The sequence below is a fragment of the Motacilla alba genome, chromosome 5, assembly GCF_015832195.1.
Source record: "Motacilla alba alba isolate MOTALB_02 chromosome 5, Motacilla_alba_V1.0_pri, whole genome shotgun sequence".
In the NCBI taxonomy this organism is placed as follows: domain Eukaryota; kingdom Metazoa; phylum Chordata; class Aves; order Passeriformes; family Motacillidae; genus Motacilla; species Motacilla alba.
In genome coordinates, this window is record NC_052020.1 from 41,053,790 (window position 1) to 41,080,140 (window position 26,351).

At 39.8% G+C, this 26,351-nt stretch overlaps 1 protein-coding gene across 21 annotated transcripts in view; it reads left to right on the forward strand.

Moving 5' to 3' along the window:
- NRXN3 (neurexin 3) overlaps positions 1-26,351 on the forward strand; it is a 961,434-nt gene that overhangs the window by 272,723 nt on the left and 662,360 nt on the right. For all 21 annotated transcript variants that reach the window (XR_005257043.1, XR_005257044.1, XM_038137596.1 and 18 more), the window contains 2 exons: positions 19,483-19,921; positions 24,907-25,290. Coding sequence is in view for 19 of the 21 variants with exons in the window: in XM_038137596.1 (XP_037993524.1) it covers positions 19,483-19,921; positions 24,907-25,290 (823 nt within the window). In the remaining 2 variants the exon portion in view is untranslated. The remainder of the gene's footprint in view (positions 1-19,482; positions 19,922-24,906; positions 25,291-26,351) is intronic.

A 26,351-nucleotide genomic window follows, 5' to 3' on the forward strand; every position in this document is an offset into this window, starting at 1 on the left:
TATGAAATGAGGATATTAGAAGCAGTTTTACAGCTCTGCTTGTTGACCTGCATTGTAAAAGGATTTGTCTTCCATTAAAGATCTTTCTATGTATGGAATTGGGAATTTTGTAAAGATTTGGAGGGAGATTTCCAATAGGAAAATTTCCCCAGGTCACTACAGGCTGTGGTAGCTGCAGACAGCTCTCAAGCCTTAACTTGGATTTGGGGATTTTTCCATCCATGACTAATGGTCAGACAGTGATCATTGTATTTTTTTCCCTGTGGCTGTAACTGTGGAAGCAACTGTTAAGAAGGTTTATTACTGCCCAACTGGACTCCTTTTCTGAGCACTGAATTCATCTGGACTTGTCTTTTACAGAAGACTTAAAACCCAAGGAGCGTTTTCTGCTTCCTCAGAAAGGTGGACTGGTAGTGTGTAAAAAAGGGATGAAAAGTGTTTACCCTACTGGGAAAAACTCCAGAGAATAATAGATAGTAGAAATAGTAAATATCTGTCAGGTCACCTTGTCCATCTTCCCCTGCCAGCAGTGCCATTGTTCCCTTCAGTTTATTAACTTGGAAACATTTCTACAAAGAGTAATTCTCCATGGGACTGTGACTGTCATTTTCTGTGTTCTGTTTACTGCTGCTGAGGATGTCTTAAGGACAAGTAAGGCTTCTCTTTGTACCTTGGTTTCTTTGCATTTTGGATACTGGAGACTTTACAGCAAACATATACGAAAATAAAAAGTGACTAAATTGAAAAGAATTATTATTTGGAGAATTACATGTAGTAGCACTATTTAAATATTTAATGACTTTTTCAACTAAGAAATCATATGAAAACTTGGCCAAAGTTATTTAATGGATAAGTGGCAGGATCAGGAATAAAAACCAGGAGACATCACACCTGATATGTTGCTTAATTCAGCAGAATAAAAATGCCTGCTACTTAAGCAGGACTTAAGCAGAGTCCACATTCATATTTTCTCTTCCTAATTGAGTGATTTGTGGCATGTAAATATTTCAAAATGTCAGAGAATTTTAAGGCCCAAAACACCATCTATACCCAGCTAGCTCAGCCTTCAGGTGATTATTCATCCCCACTTACATGTGGATTCAGAGTGGTCATAAACAACAAACAAAGAGCCTCACTTTCTTCTGTGTCCCCCACATTAAATGTAATAATTTGGACCTCTTTAAGTTGTGTTGGTTAACCACCCCTTACTACAAAAGCAATTGGGTCTTTAATCTGTTTGGAATTTGTCTGACAATGGCCCCTAAATGTGGATTCTTTTGATGCAGTTTTCTACTGAAACAAAGATGTTTCAGATATCTGTTGTCTTTCCTTTTTCTGCTGCAATCAAGTATTTTCTTTATTCATCTTTTGAAAAACAAAACCAGTGGAGCTCCTTGTATTTTACTCTAAGGCATTTATTCTAGTTTTCAAATCATGTTGAAGCTGCTTGATATATTCTTTGCAATTATTTAGAGTCCTTTAGCAAAATGTAGACTTTAGAATTATGCCTAGGCTTACAGTGCATATGGTATCAATGCTGCATATTGCTTATTCTATTCATTTGTCCTGAGCCCGTCTGGCCTTTTTGCCCATAGTGTTTTACTGAAATCTTGCATTTTCTCCTCTGATGTTTTCTGAATTGTTTTCAAAAGTGCAGCTCCCTTGCAGCTTCCCCTTCCTGGTTCTGTAGTTCATGGCCTGTCTTCCATGTTTGTAAGGTTCTATATTTGAGTATTCAAATGTTTTAAAAGCTGCTTGGAACGAAAGGGCCTGGATTTCCATGCTCAATGAGTATCTCTGTATGACTGACATGTCAGTAAGGTTAAGTGGTCTGCCAAACTTGGTGTTACCTTCAAGTATCAGCTTCAGTGCTTTTTATATTTACTTCTAGGTAATTGACAAAATATTTAATACTATTGCATCAAACAGAGATTCTTATGGTGCATTACAAATGCCCCTTATCAGTAATGCTACCCCACTGACAAATACTTTGTGAGACTTGTCAGCCAAGGAATGATGATCCCTCTATCTATCTATCTAATCTGTCTATCTAATCTATCTATCTCTCTATCATTACATCCTGTTTTCTTCTTGTATGCTGTTTATTTGAGCAGAGCTGTCTTCTGGTGTTCAGCTAAATACCTTAAAAAATATTTCATCTCTTCTTTCACCATTGTCATTGAAATTGTATCAGGTTTATTTGACAGAAGCTCCTTTTACACAGAAAGGTCTAATGAGAGTAAGTATTGTATTCCTTTCCTTTAATGTTCTTATTAAGCACTTCAGATAGAAGCTGTTGTGCTATTTCCTCCAGGGTTGATGTTTCCTCCAGGCTAAACCCTTCTACGGTTATACATCTTGTCCTGTTTGGCTTTTTAAAACATTCACGCAACATTATCATTCTTTTATTCTTCTGTTATCTTTCTGTTATTCCAAGATTAAAAATAAACCCCAGTGGATAATAAATCTCCTCATTCAGCTCTTTTAAGAAATTGGAGCAAGTGACCCAAGTCTGTGAAATTAAAAATAAAGCATATTTATTCCTGGTAGCTGATCAACATCCTCTTTTATTCTCATGGATGGCAAAATACTTTGTCATCGTATTGTGATGTAAACACTTAGGTTCTTCATATATTTATATCTGACAGAGAAAAAATATTGCATACTTAATAAATTATATAAGCTGAACCTTTTAAAAAAAACAATTGCCATCTTGGTGTTATGACATACTTTTGTATCAAGATACAACTTTTTTTTAACCATTAGTGCATCCTATAGTGATTTAAAGACTTAATTTTTTTCTTTGGATCACTAGGACATATTGCACATTACTTCCAACCTGAATAGTTGTGATTTGACTGTAACATTATGCTTTTATCTCCTAAACTAAAGCAGATCTCTTCTGTCAAATAGAGATCCCTGTAGCGCGTAGATTTGGATCAGCTTATAACCTACCTTTGGGTAAAATAGATGGAATCCATTTGATAGCTCACCCAGTATTGTATAAGATTAAGGGGTTTTTTTGTGTTCTTTGATATTTTTAACGTATTTTTTAAAGCATCGGCAAGATAACCGGCCGCAGTGTTATGAAATGGTTTTGTTAGTACTAAATATTTAATCACTGTCTTTTGTCTGTACTTTCTTGATCGTTTCCTACTTTGACACTGAAGAATCACAGTTAGTCGTCTTCAGACCTGCTTTACAAACGCATTTCATGTTCAATTGGTTATGCACCAAGGCATGCATGCTCTTTTCACAGTCGCTGTTTGGAAGGCTTAGATACGGTTCCCATTGTGTGAGAGCTGCTTAGAGTCTTTGATCCTAAATCTATAATCTAGCAATGGCCTGAACTGAAATAATGTATCTGAGTATATATTATTATATGCATGTCAAAGTGATAAGCAATCTGAGTTTTAGCTGTCTTATTGTTCTTTTCCAAAAGCCAGCTTAGGTGTCATGACTGTTTTGTAGTAGCTGGAAGTTGCTTTGTGGTTGTAGTTCAGTTGAGGTAGGACTGAATGTTTCTGGGCAGTGTCACTTTTCCCAGTGTGCTGCCTCAGTCTGTCTCTCTCTGGCACCTGGAAAGCTTTATTAATAACACTTCTTCCATAAAATTAGAAGAAACCTCAAAGAAAAATATACCTGTTTGCGTGTTTCCTTTCTTTGGCCTTAATATGTATATATTTTTGATGCAAGGGATCCATTGAAATTAACCTGCAGTCCTAAATTTTTGCTAATTGATGGTAGAGGTTGATCCTTATGTTTCTCCATGTCAGTAGAAACTGTCACTTGCAGTTTGCTATCTGCCACTTGCTACCCCCTCACTTCCCTGCCTATACCAGTGTCTTCAATGTGTAATAATCAATAGCAATTGTGGTAATAGTAGTAATAATGTAATAGTAATGTTCCTTTAGTGGCATAGATTATATGTTCAGCCCAGCAAAATGAAACTTGGTTTTAGAAGGCAGTGACTATGCATCAAGTACCTCTTACAGGAACATGCAAGGCAAGTTTTGAGGATGTGATTAACATGAGGGGGTTTATTTTCTTGCTTCACACTAATTTTAGGGTTTGAATTTCAGGGTCTAGTATGTCTGCATAAGCAAGGAAGAAAATGGATGAGGGTGATGATCTGCCTTTAAGAGGCATGTTAGCCTGTGTCTGACAAAACAAATTTGTAGCACAGTGCAGAAACAACAGTCGAGAATTTTTCTCTCCTCTGGCTTCTGAACTTCTGTGGCTTTGTGAGGGACTAGTGGAATCTGGGACAGATGTCTGCAAGCCATCTTTCCTTTTAGAAGCTTTTGGGAAATAATTCCTACCCTTAGTAATAGCTGTTGATAGACCTGCATGCAAATGATGGGTTTGCAGTGAGAGGTGTCAGGCTTGTGGATGCCAGAACAGTGTGAGATTCTTGTGCTTCGAAGGGCAAAGAAATTGTGTTATAAAACCATACAGACCTTATTGACAGAGTGGCTGAGCAGTTAGAGAAAGAACTTGCCTGTTTTGTTTACTGTTTATATTGCTCTCAAAGCAAAATTGGGAAGTATGGGGTAGCTGAAAAATGCAACCCTTTCAAAGTGTATTGCTGTAGGGAAGGAAATAGAAAAAAAAGTATAATAAAGTATAGAAAACAGAAGCACTTTCAGTGTGCCACAACCATCACCACTAATTCTCCTTTTGAGTGCCTTGTATGTGAAGGACCTGAGCCAAGCAGAACAATGACTGCCTGGGAATGGCAGGACACACTGATGCTGGGAAGCATCATGGGCTGAACATACATTCCCTAACAATGTACTTTTCAGCATTTTCCTCTTAATATTCTGCACATGGAGATTTTTTATGAAGTTTTTTTTTTCCTTAATTGCCTATTTGAAATAGTACCATAATCAGGGCTAACATTGAGTTATCTGGAATTGGAGCAGAACTGTAGGCAATAATGTGCCAAATCCAGTACAGCTTACATTAGAAATACTTCACTTAAAAAAAACCTGTTGTCATTTTCTTTGCCTCATCCCTTTTCTGTGCTTCTTTCAGGTTTGACCATGCCAGTGTGAAAGAAAAAGAAATGTATGAATGGGCATGATTAGGTTCTGCAAAATCCCATTGAGCACACATTCCAATGTCATGTACAGCAAAGTCAGTTGCATCTTCTGAACATATATCTTAATTCTGGATATACTGGAAGGTGTGGAAAGGCTGAATTTTCAGTCAAAAGGATTCTGGTGTAATCTCACCTCCACCAGTCTTTTCTCTAATGGTAACTCCATCCTTGTGCGGTGTCTGTCATGGTTTAACCCCAGCCAGCAGCCAAGCACCATGCAGCCACCAGCAGGGTCAGGGAGAGAATCAGAAGGGCAAGACTGAGAACACCTCTGGGTTGAGATCAAGACAATTTAATAGGAAAAGCAAAAGCCACACATGTAAGCAAAGCAAAACAAGGAATAGATTCACTGCTTCCCATGGCAGGCAGGTGTTCAGCATCTCTAGGAGAGCAGGGGCCCATCACACACTATGGTGACTTGGGAAGACAAACACCATCACTCCAAACATCCCTCCCCTCCTCCTGCTTCCCCCCACTTTCTATACTGAGCATGATGTCACACGGTGTGGAATATCCCTTTGATCATCTGGGGTTGGCTGTCCTGGCTGAGTCTCCTCCCAACTTCCTCACCAGTGTGGCAGTAAGAAAAGAAGAAGAGACCTTGGTTCTGTGCAAGCCCTGCCCAGCAATAACAAAATCATCTCTAAACTACCATCACTGAGTTCAGCACAAATGCAAAACACAGCCCCATACCAGCCACTGTGAAGAAAATTAACTCTATCTCAGCCCCAGCCAGCACAGTGTTTCAATAATAAGAAATGCTCTTGCTTTGTGAGCTACTTTCAGAAGAAGAGGATAGCAGTTACCAGGATGCCAAGCAGTTTGTTGGTCACACAGCTGCATAAGATCAGAATGTGGGGATCTGCATGCAGATGATGTGCATTCTTCTAATGCTGCTTTTACTGTCCTGGAAAAACATGGGCTGGGCATCAGTTAGTGGGTGGCAGCAATAGTGTGGTGCACCACTTGTCTGTCTCGGGTTTTTATTCCTCTCTCCTTTGTTGTCTCCTTCTTTCTTCTTTCTTCTTTTTTCTTCTTTCTTCTTCTTCGTCTTCTTCTTCTTCTTTGTCTTCTTCTTCTTCTTTGTCTTCTTCTTCTTCTTTGTCTTCTTCTTCGTCTTCTTCTTCTTCTTCGTCTTCTTCCTGTTCTTATCTCAGCCTACAGGTTTTTACCTTTTATTTTATTTATAGCTCTCCTCCCCATCCCATGTGGTACTTTGTTGCTGGCTAGGGTTAAATCACAACAGCATAGCCTAAAAATCACAAGTGAAGAGATGAGTACACATGCACACATGTATGCACATACAGTAGAGTGCATGCAGGTACTGCTTACAAATGCATATAAACCCATATATATGCCTTTAGTGTAGAGCTATACATCAATACATAAGTACACATGCTTTCTTGTGCATCTATATACAGTATATGCATATGTAAATATATGTAAGTACATCTAGGCAAAAAAATATAGCATGTAGGGTGATTACATGTCCAAGTATTCAACCTGACCTGCACTGAGGAATATATATGTGTCCTTGCTTCCAGGATTTTTTTTTCAAGCTTTGTGACTATGTCAGCCATTTTCTCTTATTTCCTTTTTTTCCCCTTTCAGCTGCCAGTAAAACACACAGACAAGTTTTCTTGATATATTAGAAAAAGAATGGCTGACTGATTTCTATGTATTTTGCTATTTTTGACAGCGCTTGCTCAGTGGAGAATAAAACTGCTGTAGAGGAGAAACAGTAGGTTCTGTAGACAGACCAATCATTTCTATATTCTGGTCAACGTGGTCTGGGTAATAACAAGAGCAGAGCCCTCTTCTCACCCCCCTCCTCCAAAGGAGTCATCTCCAGAAATGGAAGTTTACCATGCTCTGAAACTGCTGCTGTCACAGTAGTACCTCAGTGCTCTGTAAAGGTTGGAAAAGGTTGTTGGGACTTAAACCTCTGAAGTGCATGGGAAGTCCCCTTAAACAGAAAGGTTTAGGCAAATTCTTGCCAAAGAGTGACTAAAGGAGATTTTGTTTTCTGCCTGTTAGTGTTTGAGCAATGTAAGCTCTATTACTCTGCTTAAGATCTGGTATAGATAATTCTTAAGCAGTAAGACAGTACTGAGCTAAACAGAAAATATAAATAAATTAGTCTTGTATCAAAGAAGCTTTCTTAGATGTGAGATCAGTCTTCCTTGAGCTCCCCACAGAGGAGATGGGAAGCCCATGCCTGGGTGCATTAAAATGGCACTGTAGCAAAAGCAAACAAACTGAGGGAAAGGTTTATGACTGTTCAGTATTTACATTATAGAATTCTAAAACTGAAAGAGATTAGTAGGTTATTTGCACTGATCTGAGTTACCAAAATATTTTCTCCAGCTAAGGGACAAGGTAGTAGCTAGGAAGAAGGAATATTCTTTAGTGCCATCTCTTGACCTGTAATAATTCAGTTCCCTCTTTCACTTTCTCAAAATCAAAGGCAGTGGCCCTTAATGGGGGAGTGGAAGATAATACAATAGTAAATAAACTAATCCCAACTAACATTCACTGAGTAACTTAAACTGCTTTGTAGGAATTTCTTATAGAAAGTCTTTCTACAACTGTGTGATCTTTTTTTCCCAGCTCCCTTTGTGCTGGGAAACAGCTAATCAGGTGTCTCTTTTGTCGGGTGTTTAGTGCTGACTCTAGTCTTGACCTCTCCTTTCTGAAGAGCTCTCTCTCCTCCTGATTGCAGCAGCCCACCTACTTGGGGAAGGAAGTGTAATCTGGTGCTGAATTGGGTGCTGAGGTCCTCATCTGTCTCCCATTTCTGCTTCTCATTTCAGTGCTCCCACTGGAAAATGTCACCTGTGTTTGCTTTTGTTTCTGCTTTCGGGTGCTTTCCTTAAGTTCTCTCAGTGTGGCAGCAGTTCTGGCTGTGCTGAATGCTTCCCAATCCCCCCCAGGTGCTGCTGGACTTACACTCCAGGAGCACAGGTCCCAGATCAAAGCAAGGCATGAAGGTGAAGTTTTGTCAGCAGCCTTGGTGAACCCTGGTAGTGCCACTGGCTTCTTGGCATATATTAATACTCTTCCCCAAGAAACCTGTAAAGGTGGTGGCCACAGGGGAGAGTTTTTAAAGTAAGGGTTTGTCTGGAGGCCAGATAAAACCAGCTGAGAGGGCACCATCCCATTCCAAGCCTCCCTTTATTGGTCTCACTGTTATGCTGTGCACTAAAGCTCTGGCTGGTGCAGCTGGGTGGCTTCTGGATGAACAGATGAGCTAGACCTTTTGGCATTGTGGCAACTGGGGCTCAGTCCCAAACAGAAGACAGGTATTGAATTTAAAAAAAAAAATTCCGCCCTGTTCCTTTTATTAGTGTTGCAAGCTTAGAGATGAAGGTCACAGATGAGAGAGTTTTAGATATGCATGAGGGAAAGATATGAAAGAACTTATGGTTCTTTTTCTCACACCAGGTTGGGGGTTATAAAATGACAGTATTTTTCTCTTGATGCTTCTTCTTTCAGGTAGGGAATTAACTACATTCCCTGCCCTCTACAACAAGTATTCAAGCAAATAGTTAGTTCATGACATCGCTGTTTTCACACAGCATAAGGCCCAGTGCAGATAAATGTCTGGGGAATCCTACCTGTGGAGGGTTTGAACTTTGTTCCATGCTGTAGAATTTGAAGAGACATGAGCAGTGAGATCCTGGAGAGATGTCAGTGTTGACAAGTTTTTGCACAGGGCAAAAAGAGGTGTATTAAAAATGAAGTTTAAAATCCCATAGTATTTTGGGCTAGACCTATGGAGACAGTGTCATCCTGCAATGGGAGTTCTTCAGCAGACCCAGAGTGTCTTTGGTCCCTCACAGGAGGAGAGCCTAGCTGAAGGGATGCCTCTTTGGCTGACACTGCAGGCGGTGGGAGATGTTAGTGCCCCTGAGACCTGTGTGCTGAGGCTGAGGGAGGGACACATGCTGGGATGCAGCCCTCTCAGCTTTAAGCTACAGTGACACCATCCTGCTGCAGTGGCACCACTTTCAGGCTTAGTCTGTATGATACTAAATCCACTAAATGCTTCCTCTGTGGCTGTAATCTCATTGTTACTTGAACTGTGCTCACTTTTGAGCATGTGCTCTCCCATATGTAGTGGTAGATATTTTCAGTTTGTTTTTTGCTGGGCAAGTGACAAAAACATAGAAGACGCTGCTGTGGTTGGCAGAATTTGCTGAGCAGTTGCTTTGCTTACATTGGAAACCTCAGCAGTGAGACTCCTGGCATATGGAGACTGAACTTCCTTCTTGTGCCTTCCAGGGATATTCTAGTGAAGCAGCCTAAAGGCATATTGGCTAGGGAAGGTAGGTTGTGGGGAAAAACTGCATATCTATGGGTGAAGAATATCTATTCAGTATTTTCACAGAAGACTTCACACATTGGTGTTCTCATTAAAACACATTTTACCACTGAAGTGAAAAGCTGAGTGAAATTAAGAGTTTCTGTTCCAAAGGAGTTTCCTCCAGATGACATTTGTTTTCATTGAGCTGGTAAGATAAATTTTTAAAAAATGTAAATCCATGAAATCTTTAAAACTGGGTTCATGTGTAACGTTCTGGTATTTTCTGAATCAGATTGTTTCATATTGATCGAGCTGACCCCAAATAATCTGGAGCCAGTTTAACACAAACTGTGTTTTCCAGTGCAGTTCATGTGACCTGTAGGGCCCTTGTGTCCATTCTCCCAGAGGGACCAGAGTATTTGGTTAAGCTGCTTTGTGGCAAAACCAGTCATGTATCTCTGCTGATATCAGGTGGGACACTGACATTGTGTCATGTCAAAGTATTTTCTTAGGTAGTGGAGACCAGAGGTAAAAATGGGGACCACTGTTGAAAGTAAATGCAATGCCTGAAAAATACTGGTTTATGTTATGGTTAAGTTCATGCAAAAACTGTAAAGTTCAATAAAACAAAACTTGCCCTTTTGGTTTGTTATAGATTGAAGTGAAGCATTTCATTGCTAATTCTCTGTAAGGGAAATGGAATTCTCTGCTTAAAAGTCATCCTGATGGAAGCATTCACCCAGCCATACTAAACAGATTTATTTCCTGAGATTTTTTTTTTATACTTGCACAATCTTAGGTGGATTTAAAATACAAAGAAATCACTAAATGGAGTGTTATTTGCTAAGTCATTGTCTGATAGACTTTTCAGTGTAATAAGGCTCAAGCCTTAAATGATCATTGGGGCCATCCTAAAATAATTCCTCTCAGCCTTTCATATGAAATTCTTAAGACACTTGACAGTAATCATTTCCTCACTTAATCATCACTGAACCAAGCTCAACAGATTTAGCTTGTGCTTGCTAGACAAATCTGAGATTTCAGGATGCATTTGGGAGGAGCAAAATATTTTGTAACTGGTGAATGTCTGTATAATCTCACTACAGGACTGAATGTAATTGAAGTCAACTCCTGCATGCTGGTAAAGAAGCTGCTGTGATAATGAAATTTTTTTATTTTAAGTTTTTTTATTTTAAATTTTATTTTTTTATTTAACTCTAAAGCCTTCATTTTCTAGGGAGGGGATGTGTGAATTTAGGCTCTTCAAAATTGTGAGGTGGCAGTATTCTGTTATTATAAGGTTTATTCTTCCTTCCTGTGCTTGAACACTATGGGCAAGTCTTTAGATACATAGTAATTTGCTTTTTCACATGTTCCTCTACTCTCCCCTGCCCCCACAACACATAGAAAATATACCTAGAAATAGAAAATAGAAAATACAACATAGGAAATACAACTAGAATGGACCATTAGAGGTTATCTAATCCTTTGCACTTCCACTGCCCCAAAACAAAACCAATGACATCTATGTGAGTTTTGACAGCAATTTTTTTTTGCCTGAAATTCAAGGTCTCCAGTGATTGTTGCTCTTCATACAACCTCTTCCAGTGCTTCACTGTTCTTAAATTAAAAAAGCCTTTCTCTAACAATTTCTTGCTGTAATTTTTTGCCATTTATTTCTTGTCCTTTTCAGCATGGGTACAAAGAAGAGATTGTTCCTTTCTGCTTTGTAGTAGCCCTTTTCTATTTGAACACTTTATAGTGTCTCCTTTCAAACTTCTATTTTCTAGACCCCTGATTACTTTCATTGCTCTAGTCACGACTTTTTCCAATAGTTTGACTCCTCTTTCTTGAAGTACAATTCTCCAAAGTGAACATGATCTTCAGTAGAGTGCAGCACTATCTCCTTCTGTGTCTCCCTACACTCCAGCATGCATCTCCCAACCCATCCAATGAAGGATTTTCTATGTGTAGCTAAGTGTTTATTTCTTCTATTTTGTTTTACCTCTGCACTAGGCTCAGTGTAGAACAGAGAATTTCCTCATTATTGATTATGGATGAATATTTTTAAAGTACAGATATATCTTCTCTATGTCCTTATATACAGAAATACACCTAAGGTACAAATTACTTTCCAGGGCTAGCATGAGGCATATCTGTGTCTGTGGCACAAGTGAGGAGCATCACAGCTGGCTGTCTTGGCTTCCCTTGTCCTGCAGCTTTTTTCATCTCTGTCACTAGGCCAAATGGAGGTTGAATAGAACACAAAATAGAGGAAAGTTCAGTTTGTGTACTTGAATCCACAGTGAAATGCCTTAAACACTTTGCTATGACTTAAAAGCGAGCTATGTTACTGTCCAATACCAGACAGTTAGTTTTTTACCTTTGTATTAAAAAGAATCAGCTAGATTTTTAGAAACAGAATGAGAAATCTGAATCTAATTTCTCTGAGTATTTTTTTGGCCTTAGCAGTAAAGACAAAATATCTCCTTGTATTCTCTTACATATTTTGGCTAATGAGCACTTCTGCAAAACCAGTTCCACAATCGAAAGTTGGCTACTGTGATATGAGTAATACACTTTAGAAAATATTGAGTTTAGATTATTTCCTACAATTTCTTAGAAAAATCTGTGGGAAAGTGATATTTTAAAAATACAGAAATGATAACTTATTTCCTGTGATCCCTTTCTTCACTTATTGCAGAACTTGAAGTTTGTGTAGCAAGGAAAGAAGAGGACTTGATGCTTCCATTGCAAGAGAGCCTTCATTCTCAAATCATAGCTCATGCTAAAACCAATTCTACTTAATCTTACTGCTGCCTTTTCTGTAGCTGAGGAAACCACTTTAGTCTTGGAGGCTACAGAATCCTTCAGCAGCATTTCTCTTTCAACCATGAAAAGGTTTTTCCCTCATCTAGACAGTGTCATGACTTTTTTCACAAATAAATATGTATAATTTCTAATGTTCCCACATCACGTTTATCTCAAGATGCAGTTGTGGGGTCTGCACTGATATCCCAAAGGCCTGTGCCTAGCTGTACATAGACTCCACAGCTAGTGCATGTCACTGATGGCCTTGTGGCCATTGTGATGTCCCTTTTTGGGATCAAAGGATAGTTGTCACCCCAGTGAAGTCCTGGGTCCTCTGTCTTCTCTATCCGTTAAGGAAACATTTTCATGAAATCAGTTAAAGAAATTCCACCCTGCCTTTTTCATTCCTGTTTTACTGGCACCTTGAAAGCCTTCCTCTTTATATCCTGCTTTAGGGAATGCTTCTCTGTATCTTCCTAGAAGTCTTTTGAGACTAAATAAATCTCTTTTCTCTTCTGGAATTTTCCACAAAATTTGAAGTTATTCAGAAACCCTAATTGTTTTTTAAGGTGAAAAAAAATTTGTAGGGAAGCTTGAAACACTTCTGCCTTATTATTTAGGCATTCCATTCACAATACTTCTGGTTTTGGCTGGGAGTGAAGGAAACTTTTCTGTCTGACCGTCAAGGAGCCAGCCACTCTGACAGTCACAGCTACCTAAGCTAGGTAGAGCCCCCTTTGCAGCTACACATATCACTCTCACATGGTCAGACAAGGTTTCTTTACCAGCTCAACTCGGGTTTTCCTACAGCAGAATCTCAAATCTCAGGATCCTTAAAATAGTTTAATCTCCATTCAAGAGCTGAAATAACAGCTTGAGTTCAGTGCTTCTGAGGAGGGACCTTGAACAGAGGAATCCCTGGGCTTTTGTACCCCACAGTCTGAGTGCCCCCAAGTCTGGAGTCATTGGCTTCTGTGGTTTCTCTTGAGTGTCTGGTCACCTGGCTGGCCCAGAGGTCACCATGCTCTATGTTATGCAAAGTGTTGGCAGTTATTTGGCAGTTCATGGCCCCTGGCCTTGAGCTCCTCCCGCCCAGAGCTCAACCTGCTGCTCATGCTGCAGCTGCCAGCTGAGCTACCTGCACTGAATGGATTCTTCAACACTGGGTGAACACATATTCTTTGTGAAACCTAATTCAGATGAAATCTAGACTTTCATTGCTCTAGTCAACATTGCACAAGTCATATTAGAGTCTTGACTGTTTAGTTTTGGTTACTTTTCATCAATGTTCAGTGCATTGCTTTACACAATAGGTAAATTAACTCTTTTAGTGTGTGGGGAATGGTGATAGTGTTTATGACCTGAATACAGTTGTCATCCCAGTGGAACATCAAATATGTTTATACTAGGTATCCACAGTCCACACAGTGCTATTTAAATAAGTGTAGGAGCTGTAGTTACCCATCACTGAAGACTTGGATCACTTGATGCGCAGTCTGCCCCAGACACAAAGTAAAGTGCTGCTTACCCAGTGTGTTTGTTTCTGCTTGCTTATCAGGGAGGGCTAGGAAAACACAGGTCTAATAAACCAGTGGATAAACTGTACTTTTTTTTGCTGTAGGAACTTGCTTGGTTATGTGTAGATGCCTTTAAAGAAGTTTTAGGCACTAGCCTGAATATCTAGCAGTTATTCATTGTGAGAATTCATATGGGCAGTTGGTGAAGGGGTGCAGCCTGGGACAGAGAAAAGCAATATCCAGTGTGCAATAGGTGAACAATTTGGCTGGCCTTCAGAGGTGCTCTTCCTAGCTAGCTAAACATGCAGCCTTCAGGTTATTGCTCTTTTTCGTGATGGTTCATGATGGTAGTCATCTAATTTGCCAGGCTATTGACAGCCATTCCCCCTTGGAGCATGCCTGTGTCCAGCCTGTACTGAAAATCATGTTTCCCGCTTAATAACACCCACTTAGAGAGGAATTTTTATATTGGCTACTGGCCAAACTTAGCACATAATTTTCCCTCCTTTTTTGTTGCTCCCTCGCTATCTGCAACTTCACTTGATTGCAGAGAGATGCTTTTCATCATTGTGAAAAGCCATCTGATTAGAGCTGTCATTAACCCATGCGTGAAACTTAGAAGAAGTTTAGCTGGAGAAATTCCTTGAATGCTTCAGAATTGCCGAGTTGCCATTTTAAAGAAACCTCAAAACTAGATTGCAAATTTGTTTTAGCTCTGCTTAAAACAAGCTTTTCTATCTCAGCAGATTTATAGGAAACATGATTTAACATATATATTTTTTTCCCTCAGAATGTTTTAGATATCATTGAATTCTACCACTGATTATCAGGACCGTGTGTATCTGGACTGCCCCTTCCTGACCATCCATTTATATTAGTCAAATTCATTACATAAAGGCATTGAATGGTGAATATTCCTTTGTTAAAGTGTGTTTAGAAACAGTCCCCATGGAAAAGGAAAAAGGCATTATTTTCATTATTTTTGTTTCATTTTTGCAATATAAAGAGATTTTAAGGTTGGAGGAATGAAGGTTACTTTTCAAAAGCTCTGTGTGTAGCTTTTGCTAATAATTTTCTTCCCCTTTTTCTTTTCCACCTTCATTCCCAAAATGAAGATGGCTATGTCTGTATCAGGAATCATGTCCTTGACCCCCTTAGACCTTCTCTGATATACATATCAGACCTGGGATGAGTTCGAGCTTGCGTCTCTTTTAACAGGCAAGACTGGCATTGTTCAGAAGGCACCTGGCACAGATGGAGAAATCTATGGGCACTGCTTTTGTTGCTTTGCTTACTTCACATTTGCTTTTGAAGCCATATGTGGCCCTAGAAGACCGTCCTACAGAGGAGCAGCATTCTGAGACAGTTATTGCCTCATCTGAATTTAGAGGAGTGGGTTTCAATAGGTATTTTGGCATAGACCAAAGTTACTTCAGAGGTTGCTCATAAAATGAGACTACGAGGTAGGAAGTGCTATGCAGATGGTAGATTCTACTGCTGGCAGAAACCTTGCTCAGTGAAACATGCCAATATATCTTCTCTGACTTGCAGCAGGTGACTCTAAGAAACTATTTCTTGAAACTTATATATTTGAGTTATAGAATCAGGTTTTTTTTGTCCAAGACTTTTTTGCTTGCCTTCCTTTTTAGTAGTATATTTTAAGGTAGGATCCCAAACATGTAGAAATATAAAAAAGCTTCACTGAACACACTGATGACAGGTCAGACCAGAACTGACAGTAGCATCTTCTCTTTTACCAGGCAGTTTTAGCAGTTGGGAAGATGTGCATCATCTGTCCTGCAGACTGCACCGAAGCCTCTGTTGATTTCATTAAAACACAGATTCATAGGTTCTGAGGCCAGAAAGGGCCATTATGATAATCTAGGCTGATTTGCTGTATAATTAATTCCTGTCTCACTATGTCTTTTAGAGAAAACAGGATACTATTTTAATTTAAAATTTGCCAGCAGCAGAGAACACACTATAACCTGTAGTAAATTATTTCACTAGCAAATTACTCTCATGTAAAAATGAGTCATAATATTTTAAAATGTGAATTTTTCTATCTTCAATCTCTAGCCCCCAGATCTCATTGTCCCTTTGTCACATGCATTGAAGACTCCTCTCTTGCCAAATTCCATTTTCTGCACAGGTACTTGTAGATTGCAATCAAATCACATTTTAACCTCTGCCTATTAAACAGACTGAATTTGAATGTTCTCCACTATGGAGCATGCATACCAGTCATTTATTTTATTCCCTCCTCAATGTTGAACCTTTGGTTTAACAATTGAACTGTTATTATCAGAAGCTGCCTTAGCATTTCTCTGTTCCTGCCAAGGATTCACATTGGTTTTACACCCAACCATTATTTCTATCCTTTTATTGTTATGAGAGTTCTGGTGTACTTGATTATACATCATGATGTCCAAATGTGTCTGTCAATAATACTTCAAGTCACCTTCCATAAACATAGGTGCTTTTTTAGATTTCTCAAGCTCGGTGTTTTGTTCTGGGTTTTTAAAAAAGAAAATAATTTAGAACAACATTTGAATAACAGAGATTCAGATTGGGGTGGATATGTTTCTTTGTAAAGACTGGATTCAGAACTCTTGTATCTATTCAACAGCCTTCCTCATCTCCTCCCCAGGTCTTCCTTTGTGCTTGCTTTCTTAGTCTCTTCATTTTTGGCCTCATATTCTTCACTGTTAGTCACTTTCTTGATTACAACTAACTTGATGTAATTTTTTTTTCTAGTTCCTTTGAAAACATTCTGTCTCAAGGATTCTCCAGCTGTGGTACTTGTATGATTAATGAAACACAAAGCAGTCAGCATCATACCTCAGATAAACTCAGAGGCAAACCCTCTGCATTTCCCCATGAGACCTGTTACTCAAGTATCAAATACTTCAAAGAGGGAGTACACACATGAAGTAACCTTTATGTGGCTCAGCTATGTGTGGGAGCTGCTTACGTGCATATGATATTCCTCCTACCAGCAACCCACAGAGATTGCTGAAAACAGATCAGAGTCATGGCTAGATACAACCCAGCACCACCCATCAGTCATGTAGGGTACTGTGCCACCTGTCTGCTCCTCTCATGTATGTGAAGACTGGGTCAAGATGCAGTTTAGAGGAGTGTTGGTTTGACCAATTGTTAGTGGTTTCCTATAAAGGCAGCTCTCTCCTTCCTTAGAACCATTAAAGCCACAGCTCATTCAGGCCTGGCATTCTCTTGTCCACCTAAGCAGCTCCGTGCTGTGGTGGAACCAAAAATGCAACGGTGCACCAAAGTTGTGAGCCCTCGTGGGCCTGAAGAATGGTCAATCCATGCACCCAGTATGGTGTCTCCAATAGTGGAGGGTGCAGGTGCTGTTTAGGGAGAGCACATGGTGCATTCCATGGCTGCTGTCAGTGGTGCACTCCCTTACATTCCTGCAGCACCCACTGCTGTTGGTTTACAATTGCTAGAAATCACACTCCTTTTCCCTTCCGTATCAGTTTGTAGACTTGCTGTCTATTGTTATTTCTGGGTTTTTTTGTGTCTTCTGTTGCACCCTACTTCCATGACCTCCCCTGGCAGCAAGTACCAGAAGTTCACTACCCTGTGTGTAAATAAGTACTTCTAAAAATCCATTTTATGCTGATTTCATACAAGTTTCAGCAGGTGCCTCTAACTCTGTTATTGCTGGGTTTGGCAAAGAGCAGTTCTACATTAACCTTCTCCATCTTCTGTAAACTTCAAACATATTTTTCTCAGTCCTCTCCAAATATGAGCTTGGCCTTTTCAGACTATCCTCATAAAACACCCTGTTCCATCCTTTTAGTTGCTCTAATAATTTCCTCTTTCTCCTTGAGAAGCAGAGACAGGACTTCATGCAGTGCTCAGAACTAAAGTCTGACTGAGGTGCACCTCATTGTCTGGGAAGAGAGGAGGCTCTAATGCACCCCCTTGCTGTGTCAGTGGAAGGTGGTGTATGGTCTCTCTAATGAGAGCATTTGACGTGATTAATCTGTAGAATAAAACTACTACAGTCCCATAAATTTAAAATGAATTTTATCCCTGTTGCAGATATTAATAGCCTTGATGTTTCTGATGCCTGTGTGAGGGCAGAGCACATTATTAGGAATTGGACCCAGTTACTGTGGGTCAATACTGTCCTCTGCTGGGAAGAGCTAGAGCTTTGTGCCATTTCTCCAAATGGGATTTAACAGCTGGCTTCTCCTTTCACTCTGCATTTTGCCTTTGCAACAGGAAAATCTGACTGCACAGGGGAAATTCTCCTTTAATGCTTAGAGAATGCTGGAAATTTTTGCCAGCTATGAATGCATCAAACCACAATTTAATTTATTTCTTCATCTTGAAGTTACCCAATTTATAAGCTTATCCCTCATTCTTTCTCTCATTTGCCTTTTAATATTTACCGCATACACATTTCTCTGACTTTCCTGTCTTAATAGTAGAAGTAACAGTGCACATCTCCTTTCCCTTCTATTTTTGTAACAAATTGTTGACAACTCATCCTGGTAAGATTTTGAAAGCAGAAATCAAATGTCTGTGTGTATATATATATATATACACTATATGTGACAAACACAAAGTATTTTAGAATAATAACTCCTTAGAAGAAATTAGAGTCTTCAGTAGTATCACTGAAAAAGAATTTAATAAAAATTGTGCTAGTTGCAGAAGTGCTTTTACTTGCTATATGTGCCAGCAGCTCTGCATTTAGCAAGTGTGCAAGGTGATTGAGAGGAAGTACAGTTTACAAGTGTTTCAATTTTGTGCCTTCTCCAGTTCCTGCCTCTGTGGGAATGACATGGGCCAGAGAAGAGTCTGCTTTCCAGGAATTCATTCTGTACATGAGTGAAAGAGAAGAATAGGAGGTCTGGACTCCTGAGTAAGCCAGACATGCTCAGGAGTGCTTGCCTGTTTGAGACTCTTCTCTTGGCTAATTTCAACCCATGTAGCAAGAACAGACCCCAGAGTTCTGGTCCTTCACCCAGAGAAAGTGAGAGTCCAGGCACTGAAAATGAACAGGTTTTTATGTGTTAGCACAAAAATTGTTGGTTATGTGTTAGCACAAAAATTGTTGGTTTCTTGAAGTAAGGGTAAGCTGTAGAGATATTTCCATGGCAAGCTTGTGTCAGTAGTGATCTAAGATTTCTTGCTCAGAGAAATTTTAAAAGTCTTCGTTATATTTTTCTTCAGGCCCCACAGGGCAATCACTAACAGTTCACAGCAACTTGCTGAAATTTTTTTGTGTCTCTCTCCAGGTAGTTAAGTAGGCTATAGGAATAATAGAGAAATGACAGTGGTACCAAGTTCCCTGCTGTGGCTAGTAGAGATGGACATGGAGGTTACACTTTGTTATGTATTTTGTATGGGATTTATGCAAATATAACAGCGTGATATCAGACACACACTGGATTTTATGTACAGAAGCTTTAACAGCCGAGTGGGCCTGTGGTAGAGTTAATTGTTCTCACTGCCCTTCAGTTAAATATTGTCTTCTGACTGCTTATCTGATCTAAAGTCATTGTAAAGTACCCATTGCTGTCATTTCTATACACTCTTCTGGTTCAACCCACTCCCTCTGTCTTGATGTCAGACTCTTGCACTCTCTTCTTTCCTCTCCCCACTGCCTTTTGGGAAAAGTTTATCTCCCATGGCTGAAAGTAATTGGGGTATTTGTATTGTGTGCAGGATTGATGTATGATACTTTTCCTTGTGTCTGGCAGGTTGTTTATAAGAATAACGACATTCGTCTGGAGCTGTCTCGCTTGGCACGGATTGGTGATACTAAGATGAAGATCTATGGGGAAGTGAAATTCGTATGTGAAAATGTGGCTACACTGGATCCCATCAGCTTTGAGACACCTGAGGCCTATATTAGTCTGCCTAAATGGAATACCAAGAGGATGGGCTCCATCTCATTTGATTTCCGAACCACTGAACCCAATGGACTGATCCTTTTCACCCACGGCAAGCCTCAGGAGAGGAAAGATACCAGAAGCCAGAAAAATACAAAGGTAGACTTTTTTGCAGTTGAGCTTCTAGATGGAAACCTCTACTTGCTGCTGGACATGGGCTCTGGGACCATTAAAGTCAAGGCCACCCAGAAGAAAGCCAATGATGGAGAGTGGTATCATGTGGATATTCAACGAGATGGAAGATCGGGTAGAGTTATAACTTTTTCTTAAATAGATTCATATTTCAGATTCAGACCTAGGGCTATGTATTAATTCTCAAAACATTCAAGCTTTCAAAACCTGTTAAATATGAGTCACCTCCTTAACAAAGCTTATTGTATTCCAGTGGTGTTTATCCAGCAAGGCAAAGATGTGAACGGTTTTTGATAAATGTTTTCTTTAAATGTGTAGTGTGAACTTTGAATAGCACATCACAGAGGTAATCTATTACTATTTTATTCACAATCCTGAGATATTCTGGACATATATTTGCAATTGCATGCATAGTTATGGTGATGATTTCTTTGTGGGCCGTGGTAAAGTTTAAGGTCCTTCAGTACTATTGTTCTCAGTTTGAGAAATTCTTACTGACCTACCTTGGGTTTCTGCATTTGGGATCTTGTTGTGAGAAAAATAAGAGTAATGGGCACAACCAGTAACAAAATTATGGCAACAGATCAACATTTTCATTCCATTCTGTTTCCTTTAGTATCCTGTAGTTTTGAGTTAGGTTTCATTACTTTTTTGAATGACAGATTCTAGTCTTAAAATCTAAGACAGCATTCATTGGATGTTTATTTTCTTTGCAGCTTCTCATTTTCAAATATGGGTTTTACTTTATTTCTAGAACTACATGTACTGTGCAATTGCCAAGAGATATTTTTATTGTTTCCAGTGCTGAATATCAAGCTAACATACACATGATCTACTCTGAAATTGTTGAGGGGAAAAAAAAAGCTATTACTGTAGCTTCATCTAGAGAATAACAATTGTATTTCAATTTTTTCTGAACCATTGGTATCTCAAAGCCTTCACCTCAAAAGGAATTTTGCTTACATTTGCCAGTGGATTTGAGATTTGTCTGGTGATCTCCAGATGATAGTTTTAGGTCCCTAATTTTATGTTTCCAGTTGCTGAATACCATCAGTGTAGGCAATGCAGTGCTAGAATTTGCTTCCCTTGAGTTTTTAGAAGAGCTGACTTTGAGACACCATGCAAGGCCTAGCTGTTTGAACAGGTCTTTGCCTGAAGCTATTTTGTCCTTTGATGATGTGAGTAGTTTGTATTTGGCATGGTGCTCTGCTTGGACTTAATATGTGTGGTTATATATTGCTATCTCCTAAAGACATCGAGAGGACCATTTTACAAAGGAAGCCAAAAATAAATAAATGGAGCTTTGATTTCTTTAGAATTGCTGAAATTTAATTAACTTCCAGGGGTAAACTCAATTAGCGGTGTTTCATACTGACTTCAGTTTTGCTTGCTCACTTGGGGACTGTCTCATCCCTGAAGAAGCAGCTGCAGAGGGAGAAGAGACAGAAATGACACAGGCTCTGTGCAAAGAATGTTTGCAAAACCCTACCAAGAGGGACATGAGTTCATTTGGACACATTCACAGGAGGGTGTGGCAGACACATTGCTACTTGATGGATGATGTTGTAGGGCTGACTGTCACTTGGCAGGGAGGTTTATGATGTTCTGGACACTGATCAGAGGTAACCAATTTTTTTTATTTTTATTTTATTGTGTTCTCTGCTCACGATAAATACTTAGTTAATGATCCTAATGACTGATGTCTTGTGTCCTGAGAAAACCAGGGTACTGGCATTGATTTATTCACATTGTACCCTCACTATTATCCAAAGACACTTTGGATAAGTGTGAGAAAGGAGTACAAGACCTCTTCTTGTTTAGTCCTTGGCTTTTCTTCCACATGTGGACTGGAGAATGGTTACACCTTGAAGATTTTTTCCCCCCAGTATAGATGACTATAATTTAGAAACTGAAACAATTAATTTACTTAATGGGGCTAAAAACACCCTTTTGAATTTAATGAGCATGTAACCTGCAAGTTCTGGTTCTCGTTACTAAAGCAGCAAGGCCTGTGTTAGGTGGAACCTCTCTCTGTTTTTTCCCCATTTTTATAACAGTCCAAAACTTCAGGTTCTGCTGATCTAAAATAGCTTAAAAATCCAAATATTCACTATTGTAGCGCACTAAGGCAGGGAAGCTTGGCAGTCATGCTCAGATAACCTCTGGCATCTCTAGTCCCCTTAGACCTTGTTTGTGCTTCAGTCTGTGTTGGCTGCCAGAGCAACAAAACCTGGTTTTGTCTTTCTACTCTGACACAAGCTGACACTGTGGACATGGACACCTAACCTTTCTGTCCTTTCTTAAAGGTCCTGTAACCTTTCTGTCCTTTGAGAAAGCTCCCACCAGGTTCACAAAATCTGTCACAGTTTCTAGCTGGGGAACAGTGAGCATTTTATGCAGGATGATGTTTTCAGCTAGTCATCAGCTAGAAAATATACATGACTTCCCACCTGATCAGGCACTAAAAGTCTTACTAGATTGCTTTGGTTTAGGGTTGTATCAGTGCACTGTTTGGTGTGCCTGTTCTGCCCTCAGGGGGTGTTTTGGTCTGTTCTTCAGTCCAGCACAAAGAGGAGACGGCACTGCAGAGAAGATGCTTAGATGCTTCTGATTTCCCCAGATGGACTTGGATCTCCTCTAAGCAGAGTGGAAAACATGGGATTCTAGAGGGGAAAAAAAAAAAAAAGGCTGTCAGTTTATGTGAGTGCTCTTTTCTAGGATCAAGACAGAATTTCTCCATCTCAGCAGTTTGGTCTTAAAAGTGCTTTTCATCCAAACTAATGCCATCTCCTTGCAGGTGTTACTGCAGGGTACAAAACACTCAGAATGTTTAGGTTGCTGTCTAGCCTATCTCTTGTTCACCATCTTACCATCTTTCTCCAGGTTTTACACTTCATATTATCCAATATTTATTGTCTTTTAGGGGGTTTCTTTACCTTTGTGGCATTTCCACATGTTTGTTCTCTCCACAGTAGCAGCTGTCTAGAGCTCAGCCCTACGGTGTTTTGGTTCTAAGCTTTAGAGTAATATGTACTCTACAGGGTGCTTTTGAGAAATAGCAGTGGAGATGCTGAAAAGGGAGCTGTGTTCCCGTGGCTCCATGACATGCTGTCTGTGTGACAGTATGTGTATTGTCACATTTTCTTGTTCCTTATTTTATAAAAGAGTAAATGCCTGTGGTGCTCCAGCTTGTTGATACAAAATGATTCATCAAATAACTGTGGTTCTCTTTGAACCTTTAATTTGTGATGCCTCTGTTGCTTCTGACACTCTGCTGCCTCCAGTATTATTCCTCATTTATTATGGAAAATCACACACATGGAATATCTTGTGTCTGTGTCATACATACAATTCTCTAAGAAGATACCTCTTACAACTGAAGAAAAGGTGTGTGTACATAGCTGTACTTTCTTACAGAGACAATAGATAGAGTTAACACTATGAACTCTCCTTCCTTATTGTAGGGGTGTCTGATAAAAATCCAATGATGTGGAATTAATCTTAAAGCTTGGATAGTGTCTCTGAAGACAGACTGTCTTAATGACAAGGCAATTCAATGTGATGATTTATAGCTAGGGAGAGCAAATTGCTGATTTTTAGATGAGTGTCTAGTGGGCAGATATCCCTATCACAGAAACTGCTGAATGCTCTTCAGAAGAGTACACTGTTCTGGAATGTGAGAGATGTGCATTATGTTCCCTGTTTTTCTATGGATGCACTGTCTGACCTTAAACAAGTCACTTTGCTTTTCTGAACCTGTTTCACATATTCTGATTATATTTCTGTATTATATGTTCTGATTGTTCTGGGGCAATTTCTTGAAATACATGTGAATGACCTCAATGCAGTATGCCCACATTTGATTTGGAGCATATGGAAGCTATCACAGTTTTAATAATAACTGTTGTTCAGATATAAGTTTCTCTCTCTTCCTCAATTTTCCTTTGTAACTTGGAAAACTCCTGCAAACTAGAGAACTTTCTTTGTAAAGCCATGCAATATTTTACTTTGGGACAAACTTCTGGAGATTTCTAGTTCAATCTACACTTTCTTCAGGGTTGCATGCAGTTAAGCTTTGAATGCCTTCAGTCTGGTAAACCTCTCTGAGGTTTCTGTTTCTGTGTTTGACCACTTTTGTGCTGAAAAATGTCCTTTTCCATGGAGTTGGAGATTCCCTTATGTTGTGGCTTAAGAATGGTACTCTCCCATTCAGTGGTCCTGTTGAGACTCTGCAAATCACATTGCTCACTTGCTTCCCCTGGTCATGCCCCTCCCAGCTACTGCAAAGAATTACCTCTGTTCTGGCTGGAACCAGGACATCTTACTGCAGCTCGTGTCTCTTGCCAGTACGAGTTCACAGTGCTAATTCATGTTCAAATTGTCTGCCTTATCTTCAGGTCATTTTCTGCAGAGTTGCTCCTTAGCCAGCTGGTCACTAGCCTGTACTTGTGTGAGGCTTTTGTGACTCAGGTCTTGTAGGACTTTGTATTTATTGGTTTTGATTTACATCAAACACTGCTATCAGTTCTTTGCTCCACCTTGCAATGGTTTCTCTAAATGGTAACCCAGTGCTTCCTCCAATGCATCAGCCATTCTCTACATGTCATTTACAAACGTGTCTATGTTGGTCCAGGTTTGGGGGTATTGATGAAGTGTTTTCTGAAAGAACTATATAGTGGGATTTTGCAAAATATGCATGCATTTTTGCAAGATATGCTTTTGCATATCTTTTTTTCTCTCTAGTCTTTATGCCATCAAACTCCTGTGTGTTCTCAATAAGTTTTTGCTTTGCTGGATGAATACTATTGAATAATGCTCAAATTTTACATGCTATTATTTATCTATTGAATTATTAGTCTTCTGACTTTCTAATGCAATTCGGGATACAGACGCATTATCAGTCCCTGCATGAAAGTACTTGGGACATGGATCAGGAGGAGAGGGAGCTGTGTGAAAGACACTGTTAAAATGCCATTTGGGTAGGAAAGAATCTTCACTCTCCTGTGCTGAACCTTAAACCTCACTCAGTTATTGGAACAAAAATGAACTAAACTGAGTCTGCAGTTGAAAGTGTTGATGTCTCTTATCTTCCTCGTTTAGGTACCATATCAGTGAACAGCCGACGCACCCCGTTCACCGCTAGCGGGGAGAGCGAGATCCTGGATCTGGAAGGTGACATGTACCTGGGTGGGCTCCCAGAGAACCGGGCAGGACTCATCCTTCCCACAGAGCTCTGGACAGCAATGCTGAACTATGGCTACGTTGGCTGCATCCGAGACTTGTTCATTGATGGACGAAGCAAGAACATCCGGCAGCTGGCAGAGGCGCAGAATGCCGCCGGAGTCAAGTCCTCCTGTTCCCGCCTCAGCACCAAGCAGTGTGACAGCTACCCGTGTAAGAACAATGCTGTCTGCAAGGATGGCTGGAACCGCTTCATTTGTGACTGCACTGGCACGGGCTACTGGGGTAGAACGTGTGAGAGAGGTAAGCTGTGTTTTCTGACTTCAGTTACACAAAGCTGAAGGCGTGTATGAGAACAAGAACAAAATCCACTGTTCCCATAAGACTCTCTCCTGCCCTTTTTGGTCTTCCCAATGCTAAGTTCCAGTCCCCACAGTAGGAAAACTTTCTTCTCTGATTGTTTCCTTCCAGTCTTTTCCACCCTCGTTTCATGAACTTACTTGGCCACTTCCCTCCCTAAGCCTTCTGAAGATCTGTCTTCAGGTTCCAGAGTTTCTTTAGCTAAGTATGGTTTGTCTCCTGAGGTGGAAAATGCAGCTGCATGTGAGAAGTCTCAAACAAATTATTGGAAACCATACCAAGTGTGAGCTTCAGTTATGGAGATTTTTCCTGCACAGGACAGATGATGAATCCCAGTTCTATCTGAGCTTCCTCTTTTTTTTGTCTAGTAGAATTTCCTTGATGGCTGTTTATGAGTAAAGCCAGCTAATGGGATGGTGTTAAAAGCAGCATGTCTCCAAGTTCATCTCTGGTAAGGCAAATCTGTAAGAGATTCATGAGAGAGTCTCTGCAACTTATTGATACTCATACAGAATTGTGATTTAAAGACATGATTTGGAGATATAAGGCCCAGGTGATGCTCGTGTAGGCAGACAAAATTCCTATGTGTTATAGATCACGTGGAAAGGATTTACAAATGGAAGATAATTGAACTATGTATTTCTCAAGTACATAGGTCGTTCCATTAATTGTTGTTATTTTTATTAAGCTGCTGCCACCGTCAGAAAGAGGTAGGTGAGTGGTTTTACAGAAAAAGATGGGGCTAAGACCAGTTCCAAAAAACTCCCTCCTCCCTAGAGGGTGTTTTCTTATATTATTTTATATTTCTTTTAATATTTGGCCATTAGCTCTGCATTTGGGCTAAACTGCATTCACAGTGCACCCAAGAAATAACAGTAAACCATTAGCAGAGTCTTAGGGCTTTCAGTCCCTTCTTTATATCACCTCACTTGGCACCATGGTGATAGCATGTGTCTTAGAACTCAAAATTCAGATATTTTTGAACTTGAGCTATAAATATTTGA